At 35.7% G+C, this 16,485-nt stretch overlaps 1 protein-coding gene across 3 annotated transcripts in view; it reads left to right on the top strand.

Moving 5' to 3' along the window:
* Positions 1–1,746: 1,746 nt before the first annotated feature.
* The window catches only part of slc6a5 (solute carrier family 6 member 5), a 29,337-nt gene continuing 14,598 nt past the window's right edge, over positions 1,747–16,485 (top strand). Inside the window, exons 1-12 of one of the 3 annotated variants that reach the window (XM_028015324.1) lie at positions 1,747–2,196; positions 2,274–2,380; positions 4,110–4,544; positions 5,812–5,974; positions 6,324–6,455; positions 6,595–6,768; positions 8,210–8,360; positions 9,812–9,944; positions 11,424–11,558; positions 11,662–11,765; positions 12,223–12,347; positions 12,671–12,783. In XM_028015324.1, the coding sequence (XP_027871125.1) occupies positions 4,131–4,544; positions 5,812–5,974; positions 6,324–6,455; positions 6,595–6,768; positions 8,210–8,360; positions 9,812–9,944; positions 11,424–11,558; positions 11,662–11,765; positions 12,223–12,347; positions 12,671–12,783 (1,644 nt within the window). In that variant the 5' untranslated portion in view covers positions 1,747–2,196; positions 2,274–2,380; positions 4,110–4,130. Of the gene's footprint in view, positions 2,197–2,273; positions 2,381–2,404; positions 3,245–3,272; positions 4,545–5,811; positions 5,975–6,323; positions 6,456–6,594; positions 6,769–8,209; positions 8,361–9,811; positions 9,945–11,423; positions 11,559–11,661; positions 11,766–12,222; positions 12,348–12,670; positions 12,784–16,485 lie in introns of those variants that run through there. The other 2 variants (XM_028015323.1, XM_028015322.1) reach the window with 2 other exon arrangements.

A 16,485-nucleotide genomic window follows, 5' to 3' on the forward strand; every position in this document is an offset into this window, starting at 1 on the left:
ACTATGAAGTGTCGCTACTCTTACTAAAGCCGCATTTCTGGACTTTCTATCCACTCAATGAAAAAAAGAAAAAATGTTTTACTAAAAATTCACCAGATTCACACCAGACCTACAGATTTTGTTAAACAAACTGATTTGGAAACATTTTCTTATGCCTGACTTTGTTTTTTATTGTTACTTAAATAAATAATTGTCATTTTTGTCCTTAAAATACTAAAATTTCCACGTAACTTTACATTTTGGTCCATCTGATGATGTAATTTTAAAATATTAAATGATTGATAATTTGATCAGTTACTACTTGAGTAAACTTTTTACCAAATGCTTTACTCTTACCTGAGTAATTTCTTGGACTGCTACTTTTACATGACTATTATTTTTAGCTACTCTTCCCCCCTCTGGTAGCACCGAGTTACATTTACTCAATTACGTTTAATTGAGTAACTCTTTTGGAAAAATGTACTTTTTGGAGTATTTTTACTATGCTGCGCTTTTTACTTTTATTTGAGTAATTTTATTATGAAGTACTCTACTCTTACTGGAGTAAAATTTCTGGATCCTCTACCCACTAAATACTTTTTAGCCCTTGCTTGAGTCATTTCTTGGACAGTAACTTTTTACTTTTTCTCAGCACCACTTCACAAATTTATATACTTCTGTATATAAAATCAGTGACTCTAAATTGGCCAACTTACTGTTGAAATATCTGACAGTAATATAGATATAAACTTATTATAAAGTCTAACTGGAACATGTTGTGGTTGTAATTATTGCTGATTATGATTTTATTATATTAAAGACTTCTAACTGACGCTCTATTTTCTTTCCTCATTTCATACTTTTGCAGTTTGGCCGTTTAATAGCTCACTGTTTCGAAGTCGCTTATCAACGGTCACATTCCCTCATATTTCAATCAAAACTGATAACATTTTGAGAAAATAATATGAAATTATTTGTGAAATATTAAAATATATGAAACAAACACATATTTCATAGTTTAAACAAATGCTGCAAGTGGTTTGTTTACAGAAATAGGAAAAAGACAAAAAAGGTAATATTCTGGAGCAAGATTGAGGCGAATTGAGCAGGAATTGTTGGTTTGATAGGTGACTGTTGCAGGATGGTGTTGTGGAAAGCTGTTCCTTTGACACCACAAACGATTAACATGAGAGTAATTATCAGATCTTTCCACACCAGCAGAATCCAGTTTCCCAGGATTCACTAGAGAAACTTACTTCAGATTCATATATCACTGAAAAAAGAAAACAAGGTGATCCAACTTTTAAAAAAGTTATGTTATCAAATTAAATGTATTCAAGAACATATAAATATTTAAAATTTCTTAAGTTGTCATGTTAAACAAAGTAAGTTTGATAAATTGAAATGAGTTACATGTAGCAAATTGACTTTTTTTTTCAATTGGAGCTCTATTCTTTTTACAGTGGAGTGCTTGCAAACGGGAGAATAAAAATAAGATTATCTTTCTTTTCTAGAAACTTCCCCTCCCCCTTTTTTGCCGCCTTGGGCAACCGCCTCCTCTGATTGGTTTAACCATTTGGACTCGCCTTTTTGAACCTTTTTATTTGTACACTGTAAAGAGAGAGAATGTGTTTATCGGTCTATTGTTTTTATTTGTTTATCTTTACAACTTAATAAATTAACTTGAATAATATCGAAAACTTGAGTAAAATGTAATTGTGGCCAATTATCACATTTATTTTTACATTTGGAGCTGCATTATCTTTTTTTCCCCAGTGTAGTTGTTTCATACCAAACTGTTTCGAGTACGAAATGGAGCCGTCTGGGAATAGCAGACAGCTCTCTGCGTCATGGCAACTGCGTCAAATTGGAGCTCGAAACATTGATGTGTCGCATCTACCCTGACAACTGAGAATATAAAGTAGTTTTCCATGATCTGTTCATAAAGTGATGTACGAAAATGTAGGAAATCTGATTATCTGTAGGGAAGGATGAAATGGGATCTGACCCAAAGACAATTAGAACAAATTAAACAGAAACGTCTGAGCAGTTTGACCCGAGATGAGTGATGAGTGAAAATAAATAATTTAGCTTTGTGTCTCAATATAACGAGTTAATTTTACGGAGTTCATTTTTCCTTTAGTGTCTGCAGTTTCACTTTATGGCGGCCTGCTGTTCTCATGACTAGAAGAGGAGACGAGGCCTCATGATTTCTTTGTAAGTGATAAGACAAAGGAGACATAAAGACATCACAACCAGCCTCCTGACTTTTTTTTCTTCTTTGCATCCTCCAGTAACAGAAAGAGCAGGACAATGTTATGCGCAATGCAGTGTTTTGGAATCAGCTGTCACTGCTTCCAGTGGAGGCTCCAGTGGTTGGCTCCGGGTCCTCCTGACGCGTGTGAGTTCATAAAACAAGCTTCTTCCTGCGCAAGACTTTAACAAATGAGTAGCTCTGTATAGACTTTGCCCGCGTTTTTTTTTTTTTTTGTTTTTTTTGTTAAACTTGATCAATGCTTCTATTGGTGACGCATCTCGCCTCCTGCGTGCTGTGCGTAAAACCGACTAGCTGGGGGAAGAAAGAAAAACTATTTATAGTTCAGGTCATTTTTAGCTCAACTTAACCCTCCATTTCCCCCGAATTAGATACTTAAAAGCAAAAGTTTCAACTTTTTCTTTCTCAACTCTTTTCTCTTTTTTAACGAATCTATTTCCATTTGGTGCGGAAGGCATAAAAAAACCCCAAACTTTATTACTGCAAAAGGCCTTAATCGAGATTATATCTGAGCATAGATTTAAAACTCCAGCATGAACCCATATTTTCCGTCCCAGTCTGGTTCCCCGTGATCATGTAGGATGTGTCAATGCACGCGTGGAAGCTGCACATCCGTAGTCACGAGTGTATTAATCAGCTTCAGCGATGTCCGCGCAGCGCTCACGCATGCAACGTGCGTAATCAGAACACATACAATTCACGCACGCACAAACGCGCCCCCCGTCGCTTTGGCTCGGCTAGTCCCCTTTAAAAAACCCGAATCCAAGCCTAATGATTTATCAAACTCCTATTATCAAGAAAATGTCACGCGAAGGGCACCTTGCTCTACACTGACGCAAACTGCTCCAAGCTTTCCCACGGAGCCGTAGAAAAGCTTTGCACTTGCTGCTTTGCGCGGCAATAACCACTTCGGCTTCCAGTCCTCTCTTCCTCTCTCTCTCTTTTTTTTACAGCTGTTTTCAGCCTGAACGCAGAACTCTGCACAAAATGGTAAGTGGATAGAAACTCCTCCGTTTGCTTTTGCACGTTAAGTTGAATCAAGATTGAGGTTTTTTATGAATATTTTTGTGTAAATTTCGCGGGTTTTGAAAGTAGTTTTCCGCCGCTGAAGCGGTTGCGCTGTCCGTGGTGCTGAAACGCAGAAAACTTTTCGTCATTATTTTTCAGTCATCACTCCAGTAAGGCTGTTTTATATCTTCCAGATGCTTTAAAGGGTTACAATAAAAGAAATCGGGTTATTTTTTAAAATTTATTTCTGCTTTTTTCCCCCTTTTTATACTGAGGAAACTTTGCTAAAAGAAGTTAGTTACCGTCTTCACTAATCATGAACGCAACAAAGCATTAATCAATCAACATTTTTTTTTCCCCATTTGGAGGATTTTCTTCCCGCCCCCTGAAATTCCAGGGAGCCATTTTTTAATTCCGCCGCCCCGGGTCCAGCTCAAGCCCTGGAACGCCGGGGATCTCGCATGCCTGCGGGGAGAGCGGAGCCTCCCAGAGACCCGCAGCAGCTTGTCTATTGGCCATAAAAATCAGTGGATGTGTGGCTGAATGACATGAGGGGGAAATGGGGCGTAAAATTAAAGAATCTTGCAGAAGGCGAGAAGTGGAGAAGCAAGGCAACGCGCCCTCCTCCCCCTTCAACGCGCACACACAAATACTGTGCATTCATAGGCTGCAGAAACGCACCTCCTGAAAGTGAAATATACCAAAATCAAAAAGCTGCTGTGGAAAAAAAAAAGGTTTTGTAGCTGCAGAGATGAGCTGCAGTAGCAGCAGCAGCAGATTCAAGGCTTCATGCTTTCTACCGTAGCGTCGCCGTTCCTGTCGCTGATTTGTCACTTTTATGTTCCAGGATCTGTCTGAGCAGAGAGACATGGCCAAGCAGCCGGCCGGCTACATCCCAATGCAGCAGCAGGAAGGAGCGGCGGGATTTACAGCAAACAAACCGGACAACACGGTGCCATGCCAACCACATGCCCCTCACCACCACCCGGCGCCTCAGCCGCCGCGTCCGTGCAACGAGAGCAAAACTTTTTGTCCCCCGGAGAATAAACCGGGAGAACCGGACTCCAATAAGGAGTATGGGACGTTTAAAAGCGCGCCGGCGCCTCCTGTCCCCGGATCAGTGGCCATCAACTCGGCCTTCAGGAAGGATTCAGCCGGAGACCCGCTCCGGGCCACGGCGGAGCAAAACAACACCCCGGGCAACTGGACGACTATGAGCCACACCACCATCATACTGGGAACAGATGGGAACACGTCTGTTCAGCCGGGGACTTTAGCGGGGGTAAGTCTGCTAAATGAGGCGTTTCCTGGGCGCTGCTGGAGGCAGGTGCGCTGCGGATGTTTCTGATTAAAACGAAGCGCAAAGATGAATAGACTTGAAGGGCGCAAAAGCCCCTGGCAAGAACAAACATTCAGAGTTTGCGGAGCTTCGTGCTGCTTCTTGATTGTCGAGGATTTGGTTTTAAAGACCTGATTATGAGATTCATGTTTTATAATTCGCTGTTTTTGTAAGGATCGGTCAGTTAAAGGGGTTTTTATTTACGCGTTTCAGTAAAATGTGATTTACTTCGTGTAACAAAACCAAACTCTTCAGTTTGTGTAAATTCTGTAGTCTTGCATGCGCCGATTGTTTCTTTTTAATGATTCTTTCCTTGTGCATCTAATTAAAGCATGCGAAACTTTAAATCTCGCTTATGTCAGCAAAAAAGATACGTGTCAAGCAGAGGTTGTTGTCTCTTCCGTTCTTCGGCGACATTTTCAATAACCGTCTCTTCTTTATAAATTCATATCTGTTTCGGTGAAGGTGTTATAATTGATTTTGCTCGCGGTTAAAGCCCCAGAAGCGGGTTGGACTGCAGGATTTGACTCCTAACTCTCGCGGTATTTGCCGGTGATCCCGGATCCCAGCAGGCGGACTTGGTACAGCCCAGGTGTTTCCCGCCAGACAGGCTGAGCTGAGCACGAGACTGCGGATCACAACCTGTCTCGAGGGGACATCCCTCTCTCGCGCTCACACTAGATTTTATTTACACTCAGGTTATTTAGACTCAGTTTCATTATTTTTTGCTTTTCCGTGATGTCGGACATTTAAAAAAAAATAAATCTCTGCACCGAAAATTTGTGCTTTAGTGGCAGAAAAATGTTTGTAAATAAATGCAGCTGAAGATAGAAAATGAATTTGAAATTTCCCATGATCAAATATTCGTAATAAGACATAAAATTAATATAATACTAATTGTAAGTTTTTACAGGACATACACAACATATTTTTGTGTCCATTTAAACATGTATTTTATCCAAAAATATTTAAGAAGCTAAAATACCTTTTAAACAAAATGACTTCTTTATGATTTTGTCTGGGTTGTATATTGTCTAAATCGATGTATTTTCTACCAGTTTCTCCAAGTTGCACACTTTGGTCAGTTCTTTTTGTTTGTAAATATATTTTCTGAATAAATTGACTCGGCTGGTTATTTTGGGTTCGATTTAATCTAGTTTATTTTTGCATTTCATGTAGAGAATGATCTAATATTTATTCCTCCTCTCAGGCGGACGCTGTTGATGATGATGATGACGATGAGGGGGGAGATGAGAATAAGGCCAGAGGAAACTGGTCCAATAAACTGGATTTTATTCTGTCCATGGTTGGCTACGCGGTGGGACTGGGAAATGTGTGGAGGTTCCCTTATCTTGCCTTCCAAAATGGTGGAGGTAAGAGCTCAGGAACAGAAAACAAATCATGATTTTAAAAGCTTATGTTGAGGTTTATGTCATGCACTAAATAAAAACCGGGAAAAAAATGATAAGATTTATGTTTCTTTGTAAAAATAAAATGGAATAAATGTGCTTCAAGGCCTTAAAACACAACGTTGGGAAATTACTTCAGTAAAATTGAAAAAAAAATAAATACCAACTTCTATCTACATTAAATACAGTCAAAATATCTGCTTGATTTTCATTTTAATGACAGGAATGTCATTCTTAAGATAACCTTTCAGTTAATCTAATCATTTAGAGGCAGATTTTTCTCCCTCTCTAATTTGTGTAATTCTCTCCCCAGGTGCTTTTTTGATTCCCTATCTGACCATGCTGGGCATCGCAGGGATCCCAATCTTTTTGCTGGAAGTGTCTCTGGGCCAGTTTGCCAGCCAGGGGCCCGTGTCAGTTTGGAAATGCATTCCCGCTCTCCAAGGTAAACTGGCGCCACTAATAAAAAGCAAATAATAATAATAAAAAAATAATAATAAATCAGAAAAAATGAAACAATAATAACTATTTCTCAAATTTTCTAAAGAGTAATGTATATATTTCGTCTCATTTATTTATTTTAGGTTGCGGGATTGCCATGTTGATAATATCTGTCTTGATAGCCATATACTATAACATTATAATGTGCTGGACACTGTACTACCTGTTCGCTTCGTTGAAGGGCTCACTGCCATGGGCTAACTGTAGGAATGAGTGGAACACGCTGGAATGTAAGGACAAAGACATGCTGCTGTTAGGTAAGACACACACCTTCACACACTCACACGCATTCACCAAAAGCCCCCCTCTGCCTCTCGTTCTCTCTCCACAATGCGCAATGCGTCATGACTCCCTCAGCCGAGGTGTCCTGCAGTATAATGAATCCTGACCTGCGATCTCTGCAGTGAGTGACAAATTAAGAGCTGCTCGCTCATGTCTGGTGCGTCTCTAATGATGTCGGCCGATGAGGACATGTGCAGGAGGCCTCCGTGTAACACATCAAATTATTCGGAGTTGAACATTTCAACGAAATCTGGTTTAAATCCTACAGTAATTATAAGTTTTAATGGTTTAACAATGCATTGCACGGCTGTAGCAGTGTGCAACATCGCGATTCTTATAGAAACTATTCATCAAACTGCGTTTTGCTTTACAGAAAAGTCCAAGAATTAAACATTGAGACGTTTCGCAACGATTTGCGTCGAATAATCGTAAAAACTGGTTATTATTTTCTGTAATATTTTCCCTCAGCGATTCTGTGAATTCAGCACTAAAACTGCTTGCTTGACAAATTTACTGTACGGACTGGGCTGGTGCAGTGCTGCAGTGAGCCCGACACTGACCTCTGCTGGCGAAATAAACATAGGACATCTGTTTAACACTATAGGTTCTTTGTAAAAAAAAAAAAAATCTATTTATTTATGAATTAGATGCAGTTTGTCCAATGTTTGCTCGGTGCATACGACTTTTTAAAGTTACACAGTAAAAAAATTAACAGCAATAATTTGGATTATTTGGACTGTAGTGAAAAAATTTCATATTTTCAAAATGTAATTCAAATGTTTATTAATATCAGAGATCCAAACTAAATATTTAATTAACAAGCTATATATTTAGTTTGTAAACTGAATTAAGTTTTTAGCTGGTGAATTAAATATTTAGTTTGGAACTTTGGCATTCAGAATATGATAATTTTCCTTTCTTTATGGCAGGCTAAATAAACCAAATTATTGCCGTTATTTTTTTTTTGCTGTGTAACTTGCTCATCACATAATTTCAAAATTCATATAAAAAAATTATTCTTACACATTTTCACGGTGCTTTAAAATCTTGTTAGATATCACTCTTTTGGTTGGGATATTTTTTTATTTATCAGTTAAAGGCTAAAATGAAACTTTGTCTTGGATACACATTGCCATTTGTATATAAAAGCAGTCAGAAATTGTGATCTCATAGAGCAAAAACCTAAAGTTTAAGCATAAAAGTTGGAAATTGGAAGCATTAAGGTTCTTAAAGTGGATCAACATATAAATCCAAACTTTTTTCTGACTTTCGGTGCTTCACAACATCGACTCCATGTTGCAGAAACTTTCTTTCCCTGCAAATCACACCCATCTATCTGTTCATTAACATTTTACAGTCCGTGAAAACGAAGCACATCTCCGCCAGTTCAAATGTGTTGATTTCTGATTGGAACAGACTCCTGCATCCTGCGGGACAAAAACCCCGTTTCCATCAAGAACTCCACTTTCTGTCTGTCCGCCAACGCCGTGGGAAACCTGACAAAGCTGCTTAACATGACGGCGGACGGCAACAAGACCTACGTCAGCCCCAGTGAGGAATACTTCAAGTGAGTCTGTTTTCTAATAAAACGCTTCCACTTTCTCTGCACAGTTTGTCTGGTTTCTGCTGTCTGTTCATTCCTAACCTTATCAGAAAGGAAAAGCACTAAATACAGGGTTAAATTATAAGATTCTCACTCTTATATTGTTGTTTTTAATCAGTTTGACACATAAATCCTGTCAAATTTAAAACTAAATAAGCAGAAAATGTCATTTGAATCTATTTTCTGTGCCACAAACTAATCTTTATTTCAGTCTAAAACTCACAGTAGTAACTATTTACCCAGTTACATTTTAAATTCTTTTAGGAGTATTTTTACTCTAGTAATTTTGTTATGAAGTATCTCTACTTGTACTTGAGTAAAGATTCTGGATTTTCTACCCACTAAATGAAAAACATAAACATGTTTTAACCAAAAATTCACCACCTGCAGTTTTAAAGTGAAGAAGTTTCATATCAACATTTCCACTTAACTTTATGTTTTGGTCCATCTGATTATGCAATTTTTAAATTTTAAATGGCTGATAATTTTTTCAGTTCCTCAGTACTTGAGTAGACTTTTTACCAAATAGATTTTTACTCTTAGTTGAGTAATTTCTTGGATTTTGCTTGAGTAAAAATATGTTCAAATATTGCTACTCTTACTTGAGTACGATATTTAGATACGCTACCCGTCAGTGAAAATTTACAGAGTTCTAAAATCATTTATGCTCATTGAAAAGTTTCACATTTTGCCTGTTACAACAACCACAAACATCAAGACATTTTATTCAGATTTGAAGTTACAGATGATGAAAGTGGAAGTAAAATTTTACATGGATTCAAATAATTTAGGCTGACAAAAATATAGAATGTGTCACATATTTCAATACTTTGCAGACCCTTTGGTGTATTTAAGTCTATTGGAAAATGTCTGTCAGGTAACAATTTGGACTGACTCGTTTTTCATCTGATCTATTTGTTGTCAAATTGTCTCTAACAAACATCTGTCTACACACACTAGAAATTTGGTCATTATTGAAGACAATTTGTTGCACTGTGTCACAATAAAAAGGCCTGAACTTTTTATTCTGTTGCAGAATAAAAAGTAAAATCTTTCGGAATTGTAAACGTAAAAACAAACAAACAAAATAAAAGAAAAGTATCTTTTTCGTTCAGTTAGCGACAATTTACCAAAAATACACTGAAACTTCTGGTTTTAAGTTGCAAAGAGGTTTAAGGTGTTTGGACTTCAGCAGTATTTTCAAATACAATAACCATATCAATCATATTTTAGTTATGATTTGATTGTTTCCAGATTACTGGATTTAACTGATTTATGAGAAACTTGATGAAAGTCAGTCTGTGGCTTCCTTTAACTCTGCATGTAAATAACATATAATGGGCATTTTAATGTAATGCATCTACATTGCTTAGTAGTGTCGAGGTTGAGTTTAACGCATGGCCTTACTCCTGCAGGTACAATGTGTTGCATATTTCCAAAGGGATTGAATATCCAGGAGACATCCGCTGGCCTCTGGCAGGCTGCCTCTTCCTGGCCTGGCTCATCGTCTACGCCTCATTAGCCAAAGGGATCAAGTCATCAGGCAAAGTAAAAACACACACAACAAACATACTCTTTCATTTTTGGTTTAGATTTTACTGTTTAGTCTGTAACAGCTGAGGACAGGTAAACTAGGAAACTATTTAACATGATCTCTCTCCCCTTTTGGTGATTTAAGGGCATTTATTTACAAAAATGCTGCAAATTTCTCATCTTAGCTGTTCAAAATGTATAATTCTCTATAAATTAGTCTATATTGACTTGTCACAAACACAAACACCGTCGTCTCGTCAGGCTGTGACGATAGAATGATTGTGTTATGTTGCCCTCTAGTGGTTGAAACGCTTCAGTACAACACATCCAAAATTGACACTAGATCCTGGTGAAATCTACACTGTAAATCAGGCAATTTAAAAAATAAAATGACATCCTAATAATGACACAAAACTTATATTTGAAATAAAAAAACATCCATAATTAGATTTATAAAGGAAAAAAAGCAACAACCTCACACGTTAAATCTGCTGCAGTGAATCGAATCTCCCGGCTGACAGGATGTTGGTTACAGTAATCATGTTAGAGCCCGAGAGGAAATCTGTTTTTATAGGAGTCACATTGTGATTCTGGTGAAATTTGACTAGACAGTGGAGATATAACAATCCAGATGGGCACTATAATATTTGGTGAAATCAAACAGAAAATTGTCAACAGCGAAACTCAAAAAATAGAAATAAGAGATTTTTTTTGTTTGGAAATATCCTTCTTATTCCTTTTGGACCTTGTTAAGACTATTGTGGTACAAAAAATATGTGTCTTTAGCATTCCTTGTTCATGTTATTTAGTACATGCCATCATGTTCTAAATAAATAAATAAATAAGCAAATTAATTAATCTGGCTTATAAATTGTAATCAGAAAAAAAATATTGAGCAACTTGAACCTTAATTTTTGTCCGACCATCAAAATTCAAGATTTAATTTTTAAAACTTAGCAAACCTCCAATAGCTTTTATATTGTTAGAAGTTTTTTTTTTTTTTTTGAAACAATGCCACTGCAAATGTAAACTAAGTTCAAACTGGTCCAAAAAATATGACTAAATTCTTTTTTCTAGTTTTTATTTAGTCAATGTCCTTTGCATGCAGAAATATGAGACAGAATATTTAAAAACATCAAAATGTTAAATATCAACCAAAATCCACAAATCTGGAACAAACTTCTGTAAAACTATAAAACCTCTGAAACACTGAATTCCTTTACATTTAGACTAAAACCTCACCTGTTTATATTTGCTTTTGATTAATAATAAATGAAACACTAACCAACTTTTTAATGTGTAATGACAGTACTCTGGAAACGTTTCACTCGTTGATTTTAGTGTTTTTATGATGTAAAGCACTTTGAACTGCCTTGTTACTAAAATCTGCTATACAAATAAAATTTGATTTGATTTTGAACAGTTTTTCTATTCACTGTATTTCTTTAATTTTATTACTTTCCTCACATGTTTCCTTCTCTTCCCTATGGCCAGGTGGTTTATTTCACAGCCACATTTCCTTATGTGGTGCTGGTCATCCTGCTGATCAGAGGAGTGACCCTCCCCGGTGCCGCCGACGGCATCCTGTACTTTATCACGCCAAAATGGGAAAAACTCAACGATGCAAAGGTACATAAAGCTTCTTTCTCTATTACAATTCCCAAACATAAACAAAATAAAATCAGTTTTCGCCAATAATTCGCCTTCGTTTAACTCCTCTCCTGCTTCTCAGGTGTGGAAAGACGCAGCTACTCAGATCTTCTTCTCTTTGTCGGCTGCATGGGGAGGCCTCATTACGCTCTCCTCCTACAATAAGTTCCACAATAACTGCTACAGGTAAACACTTAAAAGGTAAACTACGCGTCTGTCAGACCTATTAACCCTGACACCTCAGATGCATGATGCTGTATCTGTCTGTGTGGTAGAAATGTCCCAATAAACATCACTTTTAGCCACCGCAGCGCACTGCTTCTTTCATTTATACTATTCCTATTTATTACATGTTACTGATTATAAATGATAAACAGAACTAGATGGCCTTCAGAAGAAGAAAAAGCAACATAAGTGTTTCTTTTTTCTAAAATTGTGCGCCATCTAGTGTTTATCTTTTGTACTACCATATTTTAGATCCACACGCAGTTTTTCGTCGTGTCACCAGAGGGCACTGTTGTACCTATATGCACCAGCATGTATTTGAAATATAAACATACTTTTATTAGCACAACATATGCTTTTCTTTATTTTTTGTGCTTATGCTGCATCTGGCCTCCCTCCTTTGTTTCTGTTTTTTCAGGGACACCATCATAGTGACGTGCACCAACAGTGCAACCAGCATTTTTGCTGGATTTGTCATCTTCTCTGTTATTGGTTTCATGGCTCATGAACTGAAGGTGCCAATAGAGAAAGTGGCAGATGAAGGTAAGACAGCTAAGCCTGTCCCAATTAGCAATAATAGATTAATTAATCGCATCATAAATAATTCCATTTGTATCATTTATAGTTTCTCTTTCTACCTAAAACTGGATGATAAAAAATCTTCAATCTGGGGCTTAATTTTATTTATTGTTTCTGTTGTTTTGGATATTTAAAATGTTTTCCAGTTCCAGTGTTAAATATTTGTTAGAATTGAAGGTTTGTTGAACTTTGAGAATGTGTTCTCACTTTTCTCTACCTTGTAATCATCTGTGTCCATTTTGTGTGAAAAACATGCATATCTATGTTTTTTTTTGCTTTAATTTCAGGTCCAGGCATAGCCTTTGTGGTGTATCCTGAAGCTCTGACCAGACTCCCTCTGTCTCCTTTCTGGGCAATTATCTTCTTCCTCATGCTCCTTACTCTTGGACTGGATACCATGGTAACTGCTGCTTTTTTCCACCTTGCTATGTGATATTATATATAGTGCACTCTTACAGTTTATATGTTCTCAGATTAACCAACAAATTACTATGATAAATGTGTGAAAAATTTTACATTTGTGTGAAAAGGTCGTATTTTTGATTACATTATGTAATTTACAGTGATAACTCTACAGCCAGGGTGTCCAAACGTTTTGTCACGTGGGCCAAATGAGGACAAAATAAGTAAAAAATAACAAAAATAAGATAAAATCAACAAATTAAAGTTGTCTAATTGTGTTTTTTTTGTAGAAAAGACATGCTATTAATTGGAGATAAAATGATTTTGCAGATCTTCTGTATTAGAAGAAATGTTATTTATTTTTCTAAGTCTTTTGGACTTGATTGAACAAATTTATTCTGTTTATAAGAAAAAGATTTGCGTCACTTTCTTTCCAAAGACTTGTTATATTTAACCAAGTTTAATAAATTAAACAAAAGCTGATTCAGGTACAGAAAAGTTGACTTTTCAGTAAAAGTTGACATAAACGCAGTTCTGCTAATTATAAAAGTTTGGTTATAAAAAGATAAATACTTTGTGTTGTACTTGACATGTTCTATTGTAAGAAAATTATGTTGGTAAAAATCTAACCCTAATTAAAGTTTGTATCATTCTTGAACTGCAGTTGGTGGCCACACAAAATCACTCCAAAGGCCACAAATGGCCCCTGCGCCACACTTTGGACTCCCCCGCTCTACAACAAACAAACTTTAAAGTTAAGACTAATATCAATATTGTTATCTAAAGTTGTGCAAGAAAGGATACAGAAATGTAGGAATTTCATGAACTAGTCTTTACAACTCCCTTTAAAAATAAAAATAAAAAAGAATCAATGTAAATTTTCTAAAATAAATGCTTCCAACAGGGTTTATGAATTACAGATTATCTCTAAAATTGTTTTTAAACCTGCTTGTTAAATTTGTTTTTGCACCAACAGTCCTTAAATTTATACTATATTCCAGTAAAATTTATATTTTCTTTCATTTAGTCATACTGTGAAAAAGACACTTTGTGAAGTTAGTCCCAAAGACAGTATTAGTGTAGTAAAAGCCATAAAATGTTTAATTTTTGATGGTATCCGTATGTTCTGCTCCTTCTAGAAGCTTCTTAAATAAGTCATTTTTTACGTAACAGAAAAATATTAAAAATAAGATGTAGAAATAATTTGTAAGGATGAGATTTTAGTTTAGTGATAAGATTGGACTTTAAATTTAGAATCAAAAGTAAACATAGCTAAGTAAAAATCCATTACTATTTTAGCCTTAAGTTATACAATACATTTATGAAGATTTTTTCATTTCTACTTAGCACTAAATATAATCGTCTGATTATTATACCTCCCTTTATAGTGCTAGTGATTTTTTAAAAATGTGAAACATTGGATGATGGATCAAAACAGATTATTATTTTTTCTAAAAAACAAAAAAAAAAGATTGAATTTTTCTTCAAGTCTATCGCACAAATGCTCGTAATTTAATTTAGAAGTTGATATATTGAAAATCGTAACTACAAACGGCATAAGAGAAAAAATTTTTTAAAACTTTTCAAGTCTATTGAAATTCAATTTCTTCTTTAAGCTTTCGCATCTTTTCTTTTCAATGTGTTTTTTTTATGTTTATATAATAAAACACTGTATTTAAAAAAAATTCAAAACTAATATTATGATGATTCATTCAACTTTTGATTTCCAGAAAATTTATCAACATGAAAAATTGCATTAAAGGTAACAGAATTTAGAAGAAAAGTATAAGAATAGTATTTTTTATTGTTAGAATTTGAAATAATCTCTAAGTAATCAACGTTCCTGTCAGTCACATGAGTCTCCTGACTTGTTTGCTCCGGAATAAACCTTCAACCTTGCAGGTAACATCCAGTGATGTGTAAACACTGCAGGCATTGACCCAATTAACATAATTACCCAGGTATGCTTCCCGCTGCGGCTGTCTGCTCAAGAGTTCAAACTCTCCAGGAAGCTGAACAAAGGCTGTCTGTCTGTGATTAGAAAGAGTCAAACTAATTAGATCTAAAAGTTTTTAAAAAGCATTAAAGTACATCTCACCATTAAAAAAAATCATTTATGTTCATTAGTAAATATCAGCTTTATGCTCTTTATTTTTAAAATAATTCTCGTGACATTTAAGTGTCATGAAAACAAAAGAAGAAAATATAAAACGAAAGTCGTTCATCTCAAATGCAGAAATCATCTTTTTTATTGTAATTATTTGAAAAGATAAACGTGAGGTGTTCAGCTTTAATTGATTTCACCCAGGGATGAACCGGACTTGCACTTTGGCTGATTATTTTAGACTTTTTGATGATGCCACAAAAATCAAGTCAAGTTTAGTTTGTTGGTACAGTACATTTCAGGCAGTTTAAAGTACTTTACGAGACAAAAACATACCAGAGGAAACAATGAGGCAATAATCATTATAAGAATGAGAATTAATAAAAAGTTAAGGCAGCTCTAAACAAATGGTTTTTAGTCTTGATTTAAATGTTTCAGCAGTTTTGCAGTTTTCTGGAAGTTTGTTCCAGATTTGTGGTGCATAGAAGCTGAATGTTTGGTTCTGGTACTGGGGATGCCGACCAGAACCAGAAGACCTGAGAGGTCTGGAAGGTTTTAAAACAGTAATTTAAATTATACCTATTGCAACTAAGATAAACGCATTGATGGCTTTTTCTAGCTCTTGCTAGGACATTTAATCCTGGAAATAATCATCAAGTCATGGAAGACCAAGTTTGTTACTGTCTTTATGTGTCTCTGAAGGTTCAGGTCTGAGTCCGATTTCCGACCTGATCTCTAGTTTCTAGCTGTGATAACAGAAGCCGCGTGCTGACAAAAAATATTTACTTTTTTTTGTTTCTGTTCGGGTAACGAAAGTTATGGCACATCAACACACTGATTTGTTCAGTGCTTCAATAGGTTCAGTCAGCTGGTGATACTGCAGAGCTGTGTATCATCTATGTAGCCATGGCAACTGATAAACTAGCAGGAGCATGTAGATATTAAATAAAAGGGACCCGAGGATTGAACCTTCATGTATCCCAATTGTGGTTTTAATCAACAGTGTTTATGGAAGAAAGATGTATTTAGGATGCAGCCCTACAATGCATCCACTGGTTACATTTCAGTTTACAAATATAAATAAAAAAACATTTAGGTAATACTAACACAACTAAAACAGAATAATATCAGACAGTAAGAACAGAAAGGTTCTGTATTTGGTTTTAGCCGTGCGTTTGTGTCAGAATCAGAAAGTGGTTGTGCATGAAAGACAGCAACACGAAACTTAAAAAATAGCAACTCTCGATAAATTAATAAAATAATGATAAATAAGTATCTCAGATATAAAAAAATATGGTAGGAAAACACAGAAACAACTGGGATGTTAAGAAAAATAAATAAGTAAATAAAGAAATCATAAATAAACAAGTTAGTAAGTTAAAATACTTACTAAATAAATAGGTAAATAAATATATAAATGAATGAATGAATGATGATTAGGTGTTAGAATAATTTATAGAGCAACAACAGTTCTTGGATAGAAATGGCTTTTTAGTCTGTTTGTTTGACTAAAATGCGAGTTACTTTGCTCATTTACTGGATTAGCTTCGTTAAATAAACACTTCAGTCTCTGGCATGTTGTTTTTCATTTTTATC

This window comes from Xiphophorus couchianus, chromosome 4, assembly GCF_001444195.1.
Source record: "Xiphophorus couchianus chromosome 4, X_couchianus-1.0, whole genome shotgun sequence".
Classification (NCBI taxonomy): Eukaryota; Metazoa; Chordata; class Actinopteri; order Cyprinodontiformes; family Poeciliidae; genus Xiphophorus; species Xiphophorus couchianus.